Below are 18390 nucleotides of genomic sequence, written 5' to 3'. Positions count from 1 at the left end.
AGTTAGTTTATCATCACGGGCTGAACTAACGACTTCAAGAGCATAAGTAGATCATATTGATGATACTTTTAATCCGCGAATCACCAATAATGAGTTGTAGTTTCAGGATATTCTCTGACAGTGTACCTGATGCCGTGTTGTAGTTCCTGACTGTGACCACTGGGGGGCAGTGAACACTCATGATCCCATGTGATCGCTACAACCGTCAACTCCAGCAGCCTCAGGACCACAGACTGGACCGAGGGCGAAGGAGGACATCAGTCTGATCTGATCCATCGCTGCCTGCTGATGGCTCGCAGCTTCCTCTTCAGATGAACCTCAGACAAAGGTGCATTGACAGACATCACTTAATAATGGATGCTGTGAACTTTTACACGTATGTAGGCTACTCATTACCATATAGGCCTACTTTTATACAGTTAATTTTCATTTAAAAACATAACAAAAACAAAAATCTTTTAAATCAAACAATCCACTTTTAAATCCCACCCACCACTCTGGTGGGAAGCCAGTGGGGGATCATAACAGTGTTGCAGTAAGCTACTCTTACTGGCTGCCCTGTCTCCACAGCCTCCCTCTGTAACACTGTTGTGATGGTTGTCATCCATTGGTTCTTGTGAAATGTCTCCTGCGTTTTCACCACATCTCAGCTATGCTGTAAACGTACTGTAAATAGAACACAAGTAGAAATGGACTGTAGTGTTGGAAACATGTGAGACAGATTGTTTAAATTAACCCGCACCAAGAATCCAACTGACCAGCCACTTATTTATAGCCACATTTTGAAGTTCAGAAGACAACAGTCTTATCTGGATCAGGAAGCTTACAGTAACACATAGATCTGTTGTCAGTGAGCTGGAGATTTTCTGAAAGCAAAACTCTGATGAAGTTGCTGAACATGGAGTGTAGTGACTGAGAGCGACCAGTGGGGCAGTAACACCATAGTAATGTAGTTGTGGTTGTACCATAGACCGTGGGTTGTACAGGCTGCAGTCCCAGGGTACATCACTATACTCACATGTGAGTTATGTCAATGAGTAAATCAGTTGTGACACATCAATAGATAATGAAATAATAATAACAGATGCCAAGGTAGTTTTGCTTTCATTAATTTCATTAATTTGCCAACTATTTCAGTGAGCTGATAATCACGATATGACATAATAGTTGTGAGTGAATATATTTAGAAATATGGTATGTGATCGGATTATGAAATACAATGTCTGTAATATTAATTCTACATTTATAAACTATTTATTTATCAATATTTTTTCTTCTCAGTTACAACCAAGAAAATGTGATCCACTGTTGAAGAGCATGACGTACAGCAGGGGAAATCAAGTAAGTGGATTTGGACGCTCCTTTTTTCCCCCTTTTTTTTTGTGAATCTGCCATTTCCATTGAGAAGAAGAATGTATACATGTATTTTGAGCACATTTACCAACCATGTGTGAAAGAAATCCTGCATAATCCATTGTGCTAATTATAAGATAAATGCCTTGCTTGATACAATAACATCCAATAACATCAAAAGAAATTTGGAGCACCCAAAGGACAGCCATGCAGGACAGTGGAGTGGTGTCCCAACTGCACACAGAAACAGTCCGAGGACCATCTGCGAGGCTAAACACAGCCTTATACTCTATTTTTCCATTAACTTCTATTTCTGTTCCCACATCATTCTCACGTCTCCACCTGCTGAGGTCAATACAAATACTCCCGACAGGCTATTGGTTTCACCTGTCACATTGTATGAATCCACCAGGAACAAAGCAGGAAGTTATTGCAGGCCATTTGGATGCAGCCCAGTGTTTCTCTGCCTTTTTATTTCTCCTTTTGTCTTGACCTCTGGTTTTCCCACGATTGTTCAGCGGCAGGAAGCTCAGCCTGTCTGAGAGTGACGAGGGAACCTGACCATCTGTAGGTAAATACACACACTGACACACACACATACCACCATAGCATCAGTGCAATGATTGGTGAGGAGGGATTTTTATGTAGCTAATATTTGCCTGGAGAATAAAAGTATGTTCCACCACTGTTAGCAACACAACTCCTGCTACTTGTAGTTGTAATACATTCATCTAGACTCACTTACACTAGGCTAGTTGGATCAATAGTCTGCAGCCAACCATGCACCTGGCACCGAACTGGCTTGTGCAGAAACATGAAAACTTTGATTGTGTCCAGTTTGTGGTAACAGGTGTAAAACAAAAACGGAGGGAACAAGCAGGTGTAGGAGCAGCAGGATGTCAATAGAAAAAAGGGCAGAGATGGTTTAAAAAGAGTTGTTTCCTGCTTTATTTGTAATCACACGATGACACATGTTCATTGTTTACGTGGTTCACTCCTGAACACTGGACTTGAAACGAAACTGTGACTGAGAGTGAAGCGCTGAGCATCAAGATCCATAATGAGTGAACCCAGCAGGGCACCAGAGCTTTTTACTCACAGAACCTCAATGTTAGGACAAGCAGCCCTCAGCCCGGTGAGCAGGTGCTTCACTACTGAAAAACAGACCAAGGCAAAACAAACCAACGAACACAGAAACAAACAAGAGGTGGAGACTAGTGCAGACCTGCCTGAGTATCACCATCAATGACAAAGTGTTGTTGATTTCTGTAGGTCGATACCACACAGTCTAGAGTGCAAATCAACAAACCCCTATAGACTACTGAATACAGAGCCTCAACTAAGGTTTGAGGAACTTCTGGAAATCATTTTTATGTTACCTAAAAATGTGCCACCCCACACTATCTAATAATATGGGTGTTTAAATTCATTTGAAATAGAGCACTTAAAACTGATTTTATATCACATTTGTTCTTATGTAAAAATTGTTGAAGAAGAACAGGAAAATGTCATTGTAAATTGTGATTTCCTGAGCTAAATGCTAAAAATAGCACGCTAACCTGCTAATTGTGAACACGCTAACATGAGATTTGATGCATGAAAAATTTTGGCCTGACAAGGTTACAGTTTTAAAAGTAATAAATGAATGAACTGAAAATAGATTAAATGAAACTCCAGATGTGTAATATTTTAAGGACCAGATTTGGCACTGGGCTAGAAGGAAACAAGCATGGTGACCCAAATGTGGGCTAGATTTATTTTGCTGTCTGGATTGGGATCTGATCTGGGTTGTCGTCATCCATACTAAACTTCATGACAATCAAGGGTACTTATCTGTCTATTTTTATATATAGGCCTATTGCGTTTTTACCTTAATTGTTATGTGGTGCTGGGGCAAACAAATTTCCCTTCTCAGGGGATCAGTAAAGTTAAAGCAGAAGTAAGTGATATATTTGTGTTAAAGCAGAAGTAAGTGGTCCGGTCGTTTTCGCTAATGCTGCGTTCCAGGCAGGCTTTTGAAATCGTAAATTACAGCTTCAAGTCACAACTTACGACTTTGTAGCGTTCCAGGCAACCCACTCGTGTTTTTCCGACCTGTTTTACCGGTGAAAGTCACTATAACGGCCACTCGTAACCTCCGACCGGTGAACTCGTACCAGATCGAACTGGTACCACTTCACGGTCGGAAAAATACGAGTTTCCTTGAACGCACCATAACAGTCCTCGTCCCTACGTCGCCACATTCACGGCGTCTCTTGGCTGCACCACAGCCCTGCATGCCGTTCTCTCTCCTCATTGGATAAAAACTGTAGGATACGATAAATGTTTTCTCCTCGGCTCAGAGCAGAGCAGAGTGACTGACAGACCCGTGTTTCGGTCCAAACACTCTATGTAAGTGATTGCTGTCGGAAGATATAACTATTTAAGACTTATATTAACACAAATATATCACTTACTTCTGCTTTAATATAAGTCTTAAATAGTTATATCTTCCGACAGCAATCACTTACATAGAGTGTTGGTCTGAAACACGGGTCTGTCAGTCCCTCTGCTCTGCTCTGAGCCGAAGAGAAAACATTTATCGTATCCTACAGTTTTTATCCAATGAGGAGAGAGAACGGCATGCAGGGCTGTGTGTGCAGCCAAGGGACGCCGTGAATGTGGCGACGTAGGGACGAGGACTGTTATGGTGCGTTCAAGGAAACTCGTATTTTTCCGACCGTGAAGTGGTACCAGTTCGATCTGGTACGAGTTCACCGGTCGGAAGTTACGAGTGGCCGTTATAGTGACTTTCACCGGTAAAACAGGTCGGAAAAACACGAGTGGGTTGCCTGAAACGCTACAAAGTCGTAAGTTGTGACTTGAAGCTGTAATTTACGATTTCAAAAGCCTGCCTGGAACGCAGCATTAGCGAAAACGACCGGACCACTTACTTCTGCTTTAATTCAATTCCATTAGTTATTGAAACATTTCACTAAAACCAAAAAGCGATCATTGGTGGCTCTGTGAATCAACAAAGTCATTAGGATTCAGTCTCCAAGGACCATGCACCAATATTTGTGCCATTCAAGTAAATGGCACATTTCAACACGACTGACTGACCAATCATCAGTTTTAATGGTCTGTATAGTAACAATTAAACAAAGAATGAATCTTCACTGAGACTGAAAATTTGAAAAAAATCTACAATAGGGTCATGATCATGATTTTTGTTATTTGTATCATTCATGAAAGCTGACACCAGCCCTGTTCTTGATGCTGTGGTGATCTATTGTGACGTTTGCACTGTGCCATTGTACCTGGTTTATTGATGAAGCTGGATGAAAGCTGTGAGTGGCCTTCAGTGTCTCCTATAATGTTGTCAAACTGATTTACTCTGTGGCAGCTCTCTGTGGTGGAGAGCGCAGAGCTACGCTGGTGTTTGATTGTTTTAGCTGCTTGTTTTTCCTAAAATGAGCTGCAGGAAGTCTTTCCTGTTTTGAATACACTATGAATAGAAGAGAATTGTGTGTGTATGTGTGTGTGCGTCTAGTAGTGTGTGAAGGAGAGAGAGAGAGAGAGAGAGAGACATAGGACAGGTAACAGGTAGCCTAAGTGTTTATTATGTAACTGTTTACATGCACATAAGCAGGTGATGGAATAAAGTGACACAGTGTGAGACTTTCACAGTGAGTCACATTGAATCAGAGTCGACCTTCTATTGTGGTTCTAAATGAGTGTATTCTTCCTTTTCGTCTCTCTCTCACAACTCTCCTCTTCATCCTCCTCCTCTCTGCCTCAGGAAACGCGACACAGTAAACTTCCAGCTTCTGTTTCTTTCGCTTCCAAGTGGAAGTAGGTTTGTGGGAAGCACTTTGTGTCAGTGTGTGTGTGTGTGCGCGCATGAAAGCGCTGGAAAAACGGACCTCCTGACCCCCTCACGCTCCCTTCTCTCTCACGTAGATGGAGTGAACTGTTTATATCATCAGCATAAATCTGACCTGCACCTTCAAAACACTGACACATCCACACACAAACACACACACACACCCTCCCTGACACACACACACCGACATGCATGATGGTTATCGCACCTCTCATTTAAAAAAAAAGGCAGTTTCATTTTTCGGACGGACAAGGACGTGTTCCCGCTCCGGACCAGTGGGTTCAGATGGCAGACGGCTGAGTGACTCTGAATCGATACAAAAGGAGACAAACTGGTGATAGTGGAGATTTGATACAAACGCCACCCAACCGACTGGTTTCAACACCTCTCCCCTACAATCTGCCCACAGACACATCACACATCACACATCAAACCGTTGGCAACTGTTGGCTGGCAATTAAACCAGTGTGCCAGACCAAAATCCATTTGATCCAGACTTGTTGTTCTTCCAATTCCACATTTCCTGTCGACATGTCAACATGATTTCTGTGATAAAGCAGAAATGCCACCCATTAGCTTAGTTGATTAAAGACTACATTACAAATGTAAGTTGGGTTTTATTGATATCTATCTGAGGAGCTGGAAGTGTGGCTGATGTTGGGTGGCTGACACAGGAAATAACACAGTTTCACTTAGGAAGCAAGAAATAAGTCTTAAAAAAAAGCCACTTTCACATTTGGGTTATTTTCCACATTTTATTACAAACATGTACAGAAATCTTCGCACATCTGTTTCCTCGGCAGGTGCGTCGGAGGGTGACAATTAAGTCCGAATTACATTATTATTGATTACAAACATGTACAAAATGCTACAGGCACATTGAAAACATTTTACAGCGTTATTTACAAGAGCAGTCATGGACCAGCAGACCGCTCCTTACTCCCTCATACTTTGTGTAAACTTACTCATAAAGACATACAATATAGGCTACAATATGTACAGTGCACACACACACACACACACACACACACACACATACACACAACCAACAGCACAGGCCAACACTAGCTTGAATGTAAACTGGAGGACTCGGACTCCGTGGTGGTCGAGGCCCCGGTTCGTCTCCGTGGTAGAATCTTCAAACTGGAGGCCCGGCTCAGAGTGAGAGCTCTGCGGGCTGAGCTCTTGAACCCGGCCCCCAGGAAGGCGTACAGCAGCGGGTTCAGGCAGCAGTGTGCGAACGCCATGGGCTCAGCCACCGCCAGCCACATACCCAGGGCGGCCTCCAGCTTGCAGCTGCGGGGCAGCACCTCCAGGCGCAGCAGAGCGTCCACGGAGATGCCCACTCCGTACGGCAGCCAGCACAAGAAGAAGCAGAGCACCAGCGTGATGGTGGTCCTGACCGCTCGTCGCTTCTGCCTCTGGCCCCCCAGCGGGCCCCGGGTCAGCCTGGTGACGATGACGCAGTAACACACCAGCAGGACCAGGCCTGGGATCACCAGACCCACCAGGACCAGCTGGAGGTGGAAGACCGCGACCCAGAGAGGCGCGTTCTCCGCCGGGTAGAGCCGCTGGCACAGGGTGACCCCCTCCCCTCCCTCCTGGGTCCTGGCAAATATAAAGTCCGGCACTGCCAGCAGGCCGGCAGGCAGCCACGCACCTGAGGGAGGAAGAGACAAAACAAGTGAGGGAGTGGAGAGGGAGAAGAGAAGAGAAGAGAAGAGAAGAGAAGAGAAGAGAAGAGAAGAGAAGAGAAGAGAAGAGAAGAGAAGAGAAGAGAAAAGAAAAGAAGGAGAAAAGAAAAGAAGTGAGGGAAAGGAAAGGAAAGAGAAGAAGAGAGAAGAGAAGTGAGGAAAGGAAAAGAAAAGAGGAGAGAGAATAGTGTAAAGGAGAGGAGAGAAGAGAGGAAAGGAAAAGAAAAGAGAAGAAAGGAGAAGAGAAGTGGGGAAAGAAAAAGAAAAGAGTGGAAAGGAGAGGAGAGGAAAGGAAAAGAGAAGAAAGGAAAGGAGAAGAGAAGTGAGGAAAGGAAAAGAGAAGAGAAGAGTGGAAAGGAGAAGAGAAGAGAAGAGAAGAGAAGAGAAGAGAAGAGAAGCGAAGAGAAGGGAAGAGAAGAGAAGCGAAGAGAAGGGAAGAGAGAAAAGAACAAAACACAACAGGAGAGGACAACAGTGAGATGTGTTGTATTACCGGTTGGACACTCACCTACATACACCAGTCTGTGAGCCAGCAGCTGCCTCAGTCCACCAGTGTTGGTGTCTGTGGCTCTGACCACGGCCAGGTAGCGGTCCAGGCTGATGAAGGCCAGGATGAGCACGCTGCCGTACAGGTTGACCGTGTAGGTGACATGCACCCCGATGCAGGAGGCCGCCCCGAAGCGCCAGTCCGACAGGGCCGAGTCCACGGCCCAGAACGGCAGCGACATCACGAAGAGGAGGTCGGCGGCCGACAGGTGGAGGCGGTACCGGTCTGTGAGGCTGCACTTTGACCTGGACACAAACACAAGAGCATTAAAAACCCACTCAATGTATTTCGTTTACTTACTTTTTTTAAAATCAATTCCTTTTTAATTATTTATTTATTTATTTATTTTATTCTTTTCTTTGTCTTTTCCTTTCTGATGCCTTTTTTACTTTTGGGGTAAGGACAGTCGTGAGCTAAGTTTACATTTGGGTTTGGATGGTGGCTTGTTTTTCTTTCCGTATTGCTATGTGAATACAGAGAGCACTTGTATGTTGTCGATGTTTTGTTCGATAAAAATCAATAAAAACCAATTGGAAAAAAAAACCCCCACTCAAAACCTAAAGCTCTGAGCCCGCCTGTCCACCTGTCCACCTGTCCACTCACCTGCGCTGGCAGCCCAGCACGATGACCACCAGGCCGTTTCCAGTGATGCCCAGGATGAAGATGAGAGCGTAGACCACGGGCAAGAAGACCCGCTGGAGCTCAGTGGTCCTCACATGCTCCACCTCACAGGGCTCCTGCAGATCCACCCCGAACTCCCCGGAGCCAGAACCGGAGCCTGAACCCGTGTCGTTCAAGTCCTCGTACACGTAGATGTGCTGGAGACGAATCATGAATGATGAGTAAGGAGGGAGTGAGGGAACAGGAAACCAATTTACATCCTAATCATACAACATGTGAGCCCCCATGCTCCACCAGACTGAGCTTACCTCAAAGTAGGACATGATGGAGACGCTTCCTCTCCTCTCTCAGCCGACTGACTTGGAGGCGTCCGTCCAGAGGGGCTTTATAACTGCGCCCATGCTCCTCCCCTAAACACTCCAACACATCTGTGTTCCTGCTGAAACGTTTTTCCTGTTTTCGAGGTGTCAGGTGCTGATAGTGGTTCTATCACAGGATACTCCGTTGTGTGTGCGTTTTGCTTGAATTGTTTTGCCCTCTGCTTTGTGATAATCAGGACCTATTGGCTATAGAAATGTGCGTCGATGAGAATCAAACAATATGCAAAGTGTAACAAGTGTGTGTTTGTGTTAGTGTGGGTTAATAGCATCTCTGTGAACTCCATGCTCTGACACATCAGGATAAGCAGCATTAGGGTTGGAGCTCTCGGCAGACTGTGAACTGACTTGTTCTGACTGCGTCACTGTCTTATTTGATTCGGGCAAAGTTGAGCATGAGAGGGCGTCTCGGAGCTGAGGGGAAAGGAGATGGTTATCAGCTGCTCCTCTGCTCCTGAGCAGCTGCATGACGCCGTCCCATCACACTGCCAATGAACCATGAGTGTGTGTTGAGTGAGTGCGTTTACTTCATCACCTCTCTGTCTCCTTTCAGCGCCGATGGGATCATGAAGACAACAACAACTCTGTGCTCTCACACTACGGAGCCTGCAGTCACCGCCACTGGAACAATAAGACTTTCACAGTGTTTATCAGGCAATAACCTGACCATTAAAAAAGTAATTATGAAGTAACTGATTATAATTGAATTGTAAATAATGCACAATACATCTTTCATTTCATTTAGTTATTTAAATCAGGTATTTATTTTCAAATTAGTTAATTTCCTTTCTTTGAGATCCCCATTTGGGAAATACCTCATTTTGCCCTCGATGTTTGTCTGTTTTCTTTACGGTTTGTTATTTACTTTGTGAATATATACCTGAAAAAAAATGCAACAACATGGACAACATTGCAATGAGAATGAAATGACTGATTATGTTTGTGAAGGCAAGAAGCTTTGCAATAAAGTATTAAAAAATAAAACAAATCTTTCATTTAAAACAGTACTTAAATTTGCAGGTTAATTATATTAAATAATTATATTTCCATACTAACAAAACTGTTAATTAAATAAAGAACTTCTATTTTCTGTTTCATGCTTAAACATTTACATTTACAGTGTAAAAGGAAGCAGGATGCAAGATGCTGCATGACAAGTTTCATTATAATCAATGCATTGACTGATTATAGTGATACATCCATGTGTGTAGTCCTGAGACACATTTCCTGGTCTCTGACTGTAAATCCCCATCCATCCTCTCCCAATACACTAATCCCATAAGTAAACAGCCACACACATCCACCCCTCTGAAAACACTGTCAACTCTTCAAAACCTCAGTCCCTTGTCTCCTTCTTATCTCCTTCTTCTCTCTTTCCCCACCCTTCCTCCACATTCACTGGTATCAGCACAGAAATCTCAGAAATAACACTGCTGTGTAAAAACTCCTCGAATCTGCAACATGAAGACCTGGTTTAAAGTGTTCACTTTGCCGACTGATGTTTCACAACAGGAAACTCACAGGTTTACATGATGACGTTAATTGTATTTTCGGGTCATAGATCCACAACGTGTCACCGCAAAACCAAACGATTAATGTTACTATATCACATCTCTGTTTTTCCAGCTTCCAGGTAAAAAAAAGTGTGGTAATAATGAGGAGTGCAGGCCCGACCGTGTCACTGTATGACTCAGTATGAATCAGTATTTTGGGCACTCTGTGTGGTTCTGTTGTACATTTGTTCTAAGCACAATAAAGACTAATGAAAACCACAACTAACTCCACTGGACTCTGTAACAGACTTGGATTTAAAAAAAGACTGTTATTATGAAAGAAGTGGCGCCACCATGTGGACTTTTAGAGAAAGGGTCTGACAACACTGCAACAACCAGTCACAACCGTACCTCAGCTCTACTGGTCGTCTGTCCCGGGGATCAAACCCAGACCTTTCTCCCTGTGACGTGACAGTGCTAACCACTGCACCACCATGACACCCACCACTAGTACAAATAGCAATATAAATGTATATAAATAAACTATTTTTACTATGTAAGTTACCTGCAGGTATTCATTCACTGAATGGACCTGGTGGTGTTTTGACAGTTGTTCATTGTAGACAGCATGAACAACATAATATACTGTTTCTCTGTTGTTTTGTATTCATGAAATAAACTAACTTTACTAACAGCAGCACTTACACAATGTTGTCAGCATGGATTGCTACGTCACACTTCAGTTACTTAACCACTGTTGTATTTAGAACAAAAGATTATTTTAGGTGGTCTTTATACGTTAATTATGTGCGAGGTTGTAGTTTATTGTGTTACGATGTATATTTTGTATTTTTTTTATATACTATGTGCTATGTTCTGTGTGCCCAGGAAATGCAGATGGAAATGTCAGGTGTAAAGTGTTTAAGAAATCAATGCTCTTTTGCACATACGCTCTGACAAAGAAATCAAATTACTAAACTATATATTTGTAAAATTGTAAAAATGTTTTTGTTGGTTTGAGATGTTCCTGGATCAGTTTCACTATCATCTACATTTATCAAGTTATGCATTTTATTCCATCTGTGAGCATTCCCTCCGTTACTGCATTACATTGTGGGAAACTGCACATCAACCCTGCCTAACTAAAAAGCTTGGTGTGACTTGTATTTTTAGTTATTTCTCCAGTGTGTAGACACAACAGACAAGGTGAAAAGTGCAGCCTGTAGTGCAGATGAGGAAGTACAGCACAAGAAAATAAGATTTAAAAAAAGAAACCATTATATATGTGATTTTAGAATATCACTTCCAATTAAACGACAAAATACAAGCACTGTTATTTTCCATATATTTATTTTTTTTCTAAATTTGTTATTTCCTTTGTTCACTGTATTGTGAGACAACAGAACATTAAAATATCTAGGCATTTCATTTCACTTTTTTGGTGTGATGACACAAACCTGCTCATGAGGAGAATGTAACGTGGCGTTTGGAGCACAGCTACAATCTAATTCATAGGATCTAGTGATAGAAATGTTGAAATAGACATTTTCATAGGAATAGTAATGAATGAACTTTAGCAGTATTAATGAAAAAATCCATGTGCATTTATTCATTGTCATCCAATTGTATGGGACATTAAATAAATGCTGCGTTACAATTAAAAATAAATAAATAATATGCAAGTGTGCTGAACTGCAACAACACTTTGTCACTGAACTCAAGGCGTTTGACTCCAGGTAAATACGAACAATTATTTACAGACTGATATTCAAAAGAGATTAGAGCTGGGCTAAACAACACTGACAACCAGTCAAGTAACAATAAGTACAAGCTACATCAGCTTAAAGAAGGTTGCTTGCCGTCACCTCACTATCGTGTTTCTCTGATGATCATGCTGCTGTTGCTACGCAGCAGGACGAGCAAGTCTCTCAAACCTGCCGTCTTCTTCTTTCCCGTTGTCTGCGCGGGGGGCAGCTCTCGGGGGTTGGTGGTCTCCAGACCGACCGTGCCGGGTTCTACATCAACAGTCTGATCTGTGTCTGCCTGCATCTGTGTCTCTTGATCGCTGCAGCTCTCATAACCGAGGCTGCTGCTGTGGCTGCTGGCTGGGTGACCGCCGTCGCCGTCGGTACAGGTGTTGTCGACGTGTTGTCGGCGCCGGCTGTTGCTGAGGAGACGCTGCTGCTTGGCGACACGATATCTGTGAGAATCATCGCTCGTCCTCTTCCTCCTCTTGGTCTTCCTCTCCTTTTTCGCTGGTTCTTTGACGCATCGTTTCAGGTTCCTGACACGAAAGCACAACATAAGAAAGTCATGTCTGACGACTTTTTTGCCACTGTAAAAAAAAAAAGTTGTGTCATGTGTACAGGAGCGTTACCTCTGCAGGAAAGTGTGTGGTCTTGAGCAGGCTGCTGGTTCTGCCTCTCTCACATGTTGCTCCCTTCGCTTCGCACCTTTTTTGAGCCGTCTTCTCTGTAACACCTCAACGTGGATCAAACGCTTCCTGACAAAACAGAGGCAACACAGTGAATTAGATGGCTACTGGTGTTCCACCATAAAACCAGTGATCATGCACGTACAGTACAGACAGTCTTACCCTGTTGCATAAGGCAGCTTTCTGGGCCTCCACTTTTTAATCAGGACCCACTGGTCACATGTCAGGGACTTGGGATCTGAAGAATAAACCAGAAAAAGAGGTTGAATGTTCTGTGTGCAACATCATTAATGTCATCCATGAGACACTGCACAAATATACTTTCTGGTGTAAATATACAGCTCTGGAAAAAATGAAGAGACCACTCCCACAATGATTAGTTTCTCTGGTTTTACTATTTATGTGTTTGAGTAAAATTAAATTTAAATGTTTTTGTCTATCAACTACTGACAACTTTTCTCCCAAAATTGAAATAAAAATTCATTCATGTCATTTAAAGCTTTTATTGGCTGAAAATGACTAAACTAGTCTAAATAACAAAAAATATCAAGTCTTTTCAGACCTTGAATAATAATAATAATAATAATAATAATACAAAGACAACATGTTCATATTTATTCCTAAAAACACAGCAAGAATATTTTAACTCAGGAAGAGTTTATAAATCAGTTTTTGTGGGATAATGTCAATGTTTAATCCCAGCAGTGGTTTTTATATAAAACCAGACGTGGTTCAGGTGATGACCTCATCAGTGTCTCATTAAGTAGAATGAGTTGTGTTTGTGTTGGTATTTAAAAAAGAAAAGAAAAGAATGACTGTCATACATGTAGAGATGCTTTTAAGAAACATTTGTGAAAGTGGTCTCTTTTTTCCAGAGCTGTATAGAGACACAAAAATATAAACGCAACACTTTTGTTTTTGCTCCCATTTTTCATGAGCTGAACTCAAATATCTAAAATGTTTTTTTTGTACACAAAATAACTATTTCTCTCAAATATTGTTCACAAATCTGTCTAAATCTGTGTTAGTGAGCACTTCTGCTTTGCCGAGGTAATCCATCCACCTCACAGGTGTGGCATATCAAGATGCTGATTAGACAACATGATTATTGCACAGGTGTGGGGAGAAAAGCCAGCACACTCAAAAATCCTTTAGGAAAGTTTTAGAGCACCAGGACAGGCAGGACACAGACATTTTGACCAAAGTCTCTTTCAATGTGTATTGCACAGGTGTGCCTTAGGCTGGCCACAACAAAAGGCCACACTAAAATGTGCATTTTTACTGTACCCCCGGACTCTCCCCAATACAGTAGAACTGCACATTTTAGAGTGGCCTTTTATTGTGGCACACCTGTGCAATAATCATGCTGTCTAATCAGCATCTTGATGTGCCACACCTGTGAGGTGGATGAATTATCTCGGCAAAGGAGAAGTGCTCACTACTTTGTTAAGAAAACCCCCAAGAGAAATAGGCCTTTTATGTACATAGAAAACATTTTAGATCTTTGAGTTTAGCTCATGAAAAATGGGAGCAAAAACAAAAGTGTTGCATTTGTATTTTTGTTCAGTGTAATATTGTGTATGTTTATCATGTCTGCGAACTAGTAGTAGCAATGATCAGATTTTCCATCATAGACATTACATTGCTATCTTCTTGCAGATACAGGGAATGATTGCTCTCACCTTTGTCTAAGAGTTTGTTTTTGATTGGTGCTTTCATCCTCTGTGCCCTCTGGAAGAGCTTCTGACAGGCTGAGCACAAGACCTGCGGACGTTTCCAGTCGTTGGATGTGGTGTTGAGAAAGATGGAGGGACCAGAGGCGACGCTGCTGGTGATGGAGACGCAGTCTTCATCCGACTCGTCCAATCCTTGATCGGGTATCTCTACAGTCTCTAATTTGTCCTCTTCAGACACCAGTTTTTCATCTGTTTCATTGATGATATCGATGATGTCACGGTTGCTCCCTTTGCCTGTGTTAACCTCAGTCGCTTCAGTCCCCTTCCGTCTCTTACTCCTCACTTTGCGCTCCAAAAAGTCGTCATCAGGGCTGGGACTTTTCCTGAGGCTCTTCCTGGCAGCCCTTGACAGTCTGGAGGAGTGTCTGGTATTCATGGGTCCTTCCCACTTTACACTATACTCGACTGACCTGTGACACAAAGAGCAACATTGACAATGTGTCATAAAGCACCTTTAGAGCACAGTACATTGTTATTTGTTATCATTAAGGAACACAGTAGAGTGGGTGAACATTTCTTAGAAAGTGTGTGTTTATTTGGGTCATACCTGTAATACTCTACTTGTATAGAGACTGAATGAACGCACAACTCCAAGCCATCTGCCTCAGACCCACTGTCAGTTGCAGGCCTGTAAATTTGAAGATCACAAACCACTTCAATAACCGCCTTAAGAAAGTACAGCACAGTATCAGAAGATATGATCTTGATCCTGATCCTGATCCTGTGTTCAGTGTCACTTGTGGCTACACATCTGGCTACACTGCAGCAGCTGTTTTCACCTTACACTTGGGCAGCACGATATTTATTGCGCTGTCCATACAGAACCAATGTTGATAAAATGCATAACTGTCTTGCATGGTTGAATGTTAAGAACAGATTTACTGCCTCAGTAGCAGCTGTTATTAGAAGACTGTCTGTGACGAAATTGCCAAGGGTTCTATATAAACGTTTGTCTTTCAGTTCGGATGAACATAGTTCAAGACATGCTACAGAGGGTAAATTCACCTTACCCAAAGTGAAAACAAACAAGATGAAAAGTACGGTAATGTATAGGGCCATGGTGATATGGAATGCTCTGCCAGGACATATTATCCAAGAACATAACAAATACAGATTTAAAGATCTATTGAAAGAACATTTATTGGTCAAACAGCTCTCTATCTAGCTGAAGCTATTTGGCACAATCAATTAGTGTTTGTCTGATTTACTTTAAATATCTTCAGTCTGCTTGTGAATTGGGTACTGTTTCTGTAAGTTAAGGTAATTATGAGGAACTTATGTTTTTGAACATCTGATTATTTTACAACTATGGTAATGGCTACACTGTGGAAATGAATAAGGTCCAGTAATATGTATATGTTGTTTGTATTGTTTATGTATTGTTGTTTTGTCTTGTTTTGTCCTGTAGATCGTTGTGAGTTGTTGTGGTTATGGATGTTGTTATTGTGTTTATGGTGTGATGTGTTTTTGTATTTATCGATTGCAATGGACAGTTCATCTGTGAAGGTAGACTCCAGGAAGAATAGCGAGATCTAAATAAATGAAATGAAACACTAAGCAGGCAGAGACCCACTGAGCCCCTGAGACCAAGCAGCTCTAGCCTTGAAGACTGCCTTGAGTCGGTCTGGGTATTCGTCATGGTACCAACGGATAATACAAAAACACGGGACTAGTTTCCCAAACGACGCCCCCAATAAATGACACAGATTTCCTGAGTCCATGAACCTGTATCGATCTGAGCCCGGCGGCCGCTGATCGAACACGAAAATAATCCGTAAAACGTTTGTGTTTCAGCTTAAGTTAACTCACTAGCTTAGCTAAACTCAAACGAACAACAGCATCAGCAACGGGGCAGCTGCTGATCGTCGCTCCGCTCTGTCTGGACCTCACAACTTCACTGACGTTACTCACTTCGTCTCATCTCTCTCCGCTTCGTCACTCAGCATGTTTCACAGCGGGTTCATCTAGCACTACAACACGGCGAGTCGTCTTTACTCGGTAACGTTAACATACCGGCTCGGGCTCCGGTAGGCTCGCGGACCCCAGGCTGTGTGTTGTTGTTGTTGTTGTTGAGCTCGAGGACATGTCCAAAGCAAAGCAAAGGTGCGCGCGCGGCGGAACAACGCTCTTCTTCTACTGCGACAAAAACAAAATGGCCGCTACCGCCCCCAGCTGGACAAACTGCCTCCTCATTGTAACAGGTATCAGGAAAAATACCACTGGTTGTGGTGGAAAACTCAAGAAAATAAATGCCCCCGCGTTGAGAGAGATGAGATAAAACTCACTAGTGTAAAACACAAAATCAAAGTTATTAAACGGCGAATTTGTGAAACTGCGCAGTGCTCAAACTACGTGGTCAAAGGACAACCCCGGTGGAGAATTTCTTTTGTAAGTAGACACCCAGGCTGGCGCACATACTGTACCTAGCAAGCTCTATGATGCTAATTAGCACACAACATTTTCTCTGTTTTTCATCAGTGTCACAGACGTCCATCTTTTCTCAGCATTGAAATACACACAGACAGGCACTAAACACTGCAGTGAGATCATAGTGAGATGTCCAAAACGGGAGACGAGAGCAGAGAGAGAAGGCAAGGGAAAGGGAAAATGGAGAAGGGCAATTAGTCCAGTAATTTTAAGCCAAAATGGGGGTCAACCTTGAACAAATTGCAACAGTTCTCAACTGATTTTGTATCCTCAACATGTCCTGAGGGGAAAGTTTCGAAAAAGACCAAAACATTCATACGCCTATTAATTATTTTTCTCATGTGAATAGGGTAAAAATTTCAACCTTTGGATATCTCCATGAAAATTACCCATTTGACCTACATTAAAGCTATGGTCTACGATTTGGAGGATTGGTAATTATTATTAACGTTGTTTATACTACGGCGATTATGGTCCTGTGGTCCGATCTACACAATATGAATAGAGAGCCTAAACGGAAGCAGGAAGTAACGGTCACCATGGGACCTCAACTCTGAAAAACTCGCCATTCAAATGAACGGGACTGAAAATTTTATTTCGTGATCCGTTTGAATTGTGCCATGAGAAAAAAATATGTCCTCTACCTGTTTAAAACATCACGTTTCATCCCGAGAAATCAGCCGTTTGTTGTAAAACTATTGTAAAATCAAATTCAGAAGAATCTGTAAGCAGAAAGACTACAAGTCGCGTAGGTGACGTCACACACCAAATGCCGCCCTTTCCCGTGTCAGTTGGTGACGTATTTTTTGTGGGACACAGATCTGTAGTCCGTAGAGCGGTCTTTACACAAAATACATTCTTCTGTTGCCGTTTGATGATAAACGGCTGATTTCTCGGGATGAAACGTGATGTTTTGGTCCTTTTCGAAATTTTCCCCTAATGGGATTCTTCGGGCCTTTTTTTCCTCACTCGGGACATGTTGAGGATACAAAATCAGTTGAGTTTGCTTCTGTTGCAATTTGTTCAACCTTTTTTCATAAAATGACTGGACTTTCTGGGGTGTGTTCATGTGACTCAAGTCTCGGGGGGTCATGTGACTCAAGTCTCGGGTAGTGATGGGATCGGCAGTTCTTTTGACTGTACTGAATCACTAGAATCAGTTCCTTAAAATGAGTCGTTCAAAAAATTTGTTCACCGAATCACCCCCCCGCCAGACGTTACAGTCGTCGCCCCCCCTCCCCTCTCTGTAAGGGATGGTGAAAAAAAAAAAACATCTCCCGCGAATATCTGTACTGTACACTCTACGTCTCCTTTCCTTTTTTTTAAAAAATATTTTATTTTTTTTTTATTTTTTTTTTTATATTAGCTTACTACACAGTGAACGCGAGTCCTCTGTGCACAGTACATTCACTTAACATGACGCTACAGCTCTGTGCATGCAGTACACCAGGCAGTGAGTGACACAGCACCACATTCAGCACAGTACGTGAACCTGAACCACGTCTGCAGCAGCAGTTCTCTGGTGCAAGTTCGCGAATCACCAGTGAGTGACTGAGTAACAGCTTCCCCAGCGGCAGTTCTGTGTGTCTGCAGTAGGTTCGCGAATCATGAGTGAGTGAGTGGCAGCGCAAACCTGAATCACGTCCTCAGCAGCAGTTCTCTGTGTGCGCAGTAGGTTCGTGAGTGAGTGGCAGCGCGAATGTGAATCACCGTGTCAGTACGTTCGCGAACGACACGGAGTGAATGGGCGGCCTCAGCCCCCATTACAGTGAACGACGCGCACAGAGTGAACTGGAGCTCAGTCCCCAGTACAGTGAACGACGCACACAGAGAGTGAACTGGA

The 18390-nt window shown here is 42.8% G+C and overlaps 2 protein-coding genes across 2 annotated transcripts; both read right to left on the bottom strand.

The window, feature by feature from the left end:
* Window positions 1-5963: 5963 nt before the first annotated feature.
* LOC146971066 (C-X-C chemokine receptor type 4-like) lies at window positions 5964-8539 on the bottom strand. The gene is made up of 4 exons (XM_085805047.1): window positions 8389-8539; window positions 8063-8277; window positions 7421-7704; window positions 5964-6878 (listed from the first exon to the last, which is right to left on the bottom strand). Exons 1-4 carry the CDS (start codon window positions 8401-8403, stop codon window positions 6283-6285), a joined length of 1110 nt encoding a protein of 369 aa, XP_085661173.1. The 5' UTR covers window positions 8404-8539; the 3' UTR covers window positions 5964-6282.
* A 3142-nt stretch (window positions 8540-11681) lies between these two features.
* Window positions 11682-16163, bottom strand: LOC146971065 (uncharacterized). The gene is made up of 6 exons (XM_085805046.1): window positions 16032-16163; window positions 14668-14748; window positions 14067-14530; window positions 12547-12622; window positions 12328-12453; window positions 11682-12234 (listed from the first exon to the last, which is right to left on the bottom strand). Exons 1-6 carry the CDS (start codon window positions 16064-16066, stop codon window positions 11820-11822), a joined length of 1197 nt encoding a protein of 398 aa, XP_085661172.1. The 5' UTR covers window positions 16067-16163; the 3' UTR covers window positions 11682-11819.
* Between the last annotated feature and the right edge of the window lie 2227 nt (window positions 16164-18390).

The sequence above is a fragment of the Trachurus japonicus genome, chromosome 17, assembly GCF_045865225.1.
Source record: "Trachurus japonicus isolate A0001 chromosome 17, Traja_1.0".
Lineage (NCBI taxonomy): Eukaryota > Metazoa > Chordata > Actinopteri > Carangiformes > Carangidae > Trachurus > Trachurus japonicus.
Note: the sequence above shows the minus strand (reverse complement) of the source record. Positions and strands in the feature narration are given on the sequence as shown.

Coding starts and splice junctions, on each gene's coding strand:
- LOC146971066 (XM_085805047.1), bottom strand. Junction 7,705..8,062: donor GTGCTGGGCTGCCAGCGCAG/GTGAGTGGACAG, acceptor GTTTGTGTCCAG/GTCAAAGTGCAGCCTCACAG. Junction 6,879..7,420: donor TCACAGACTGGTGTATGTAG/GTGAGTGTCCAA, acceptor TTCCTCCCTCAG/GTGCGTGGCTGCCTGCCGGC.
- LOC146971065 (XM_085805046.1), bottom strand. CDS start 16,066: ATGCTGAGTGACGAAGCGGAGAGAGATGAGACGAA. Junction 14,531..14,667: donor ATACAAGTAGAGTATTACAG/GTATGACCCAAA, acceptor TTTGTGTCACAG/GTCAGTCGAGTATAGTGTAA. Junction 12,235..12,327: donor CCACACACTTTCCTGCAGAG/GTAACGCTCCTG, acceptor CTTTCGTGTCAG/GAACCTGAAACGATGCGTCA.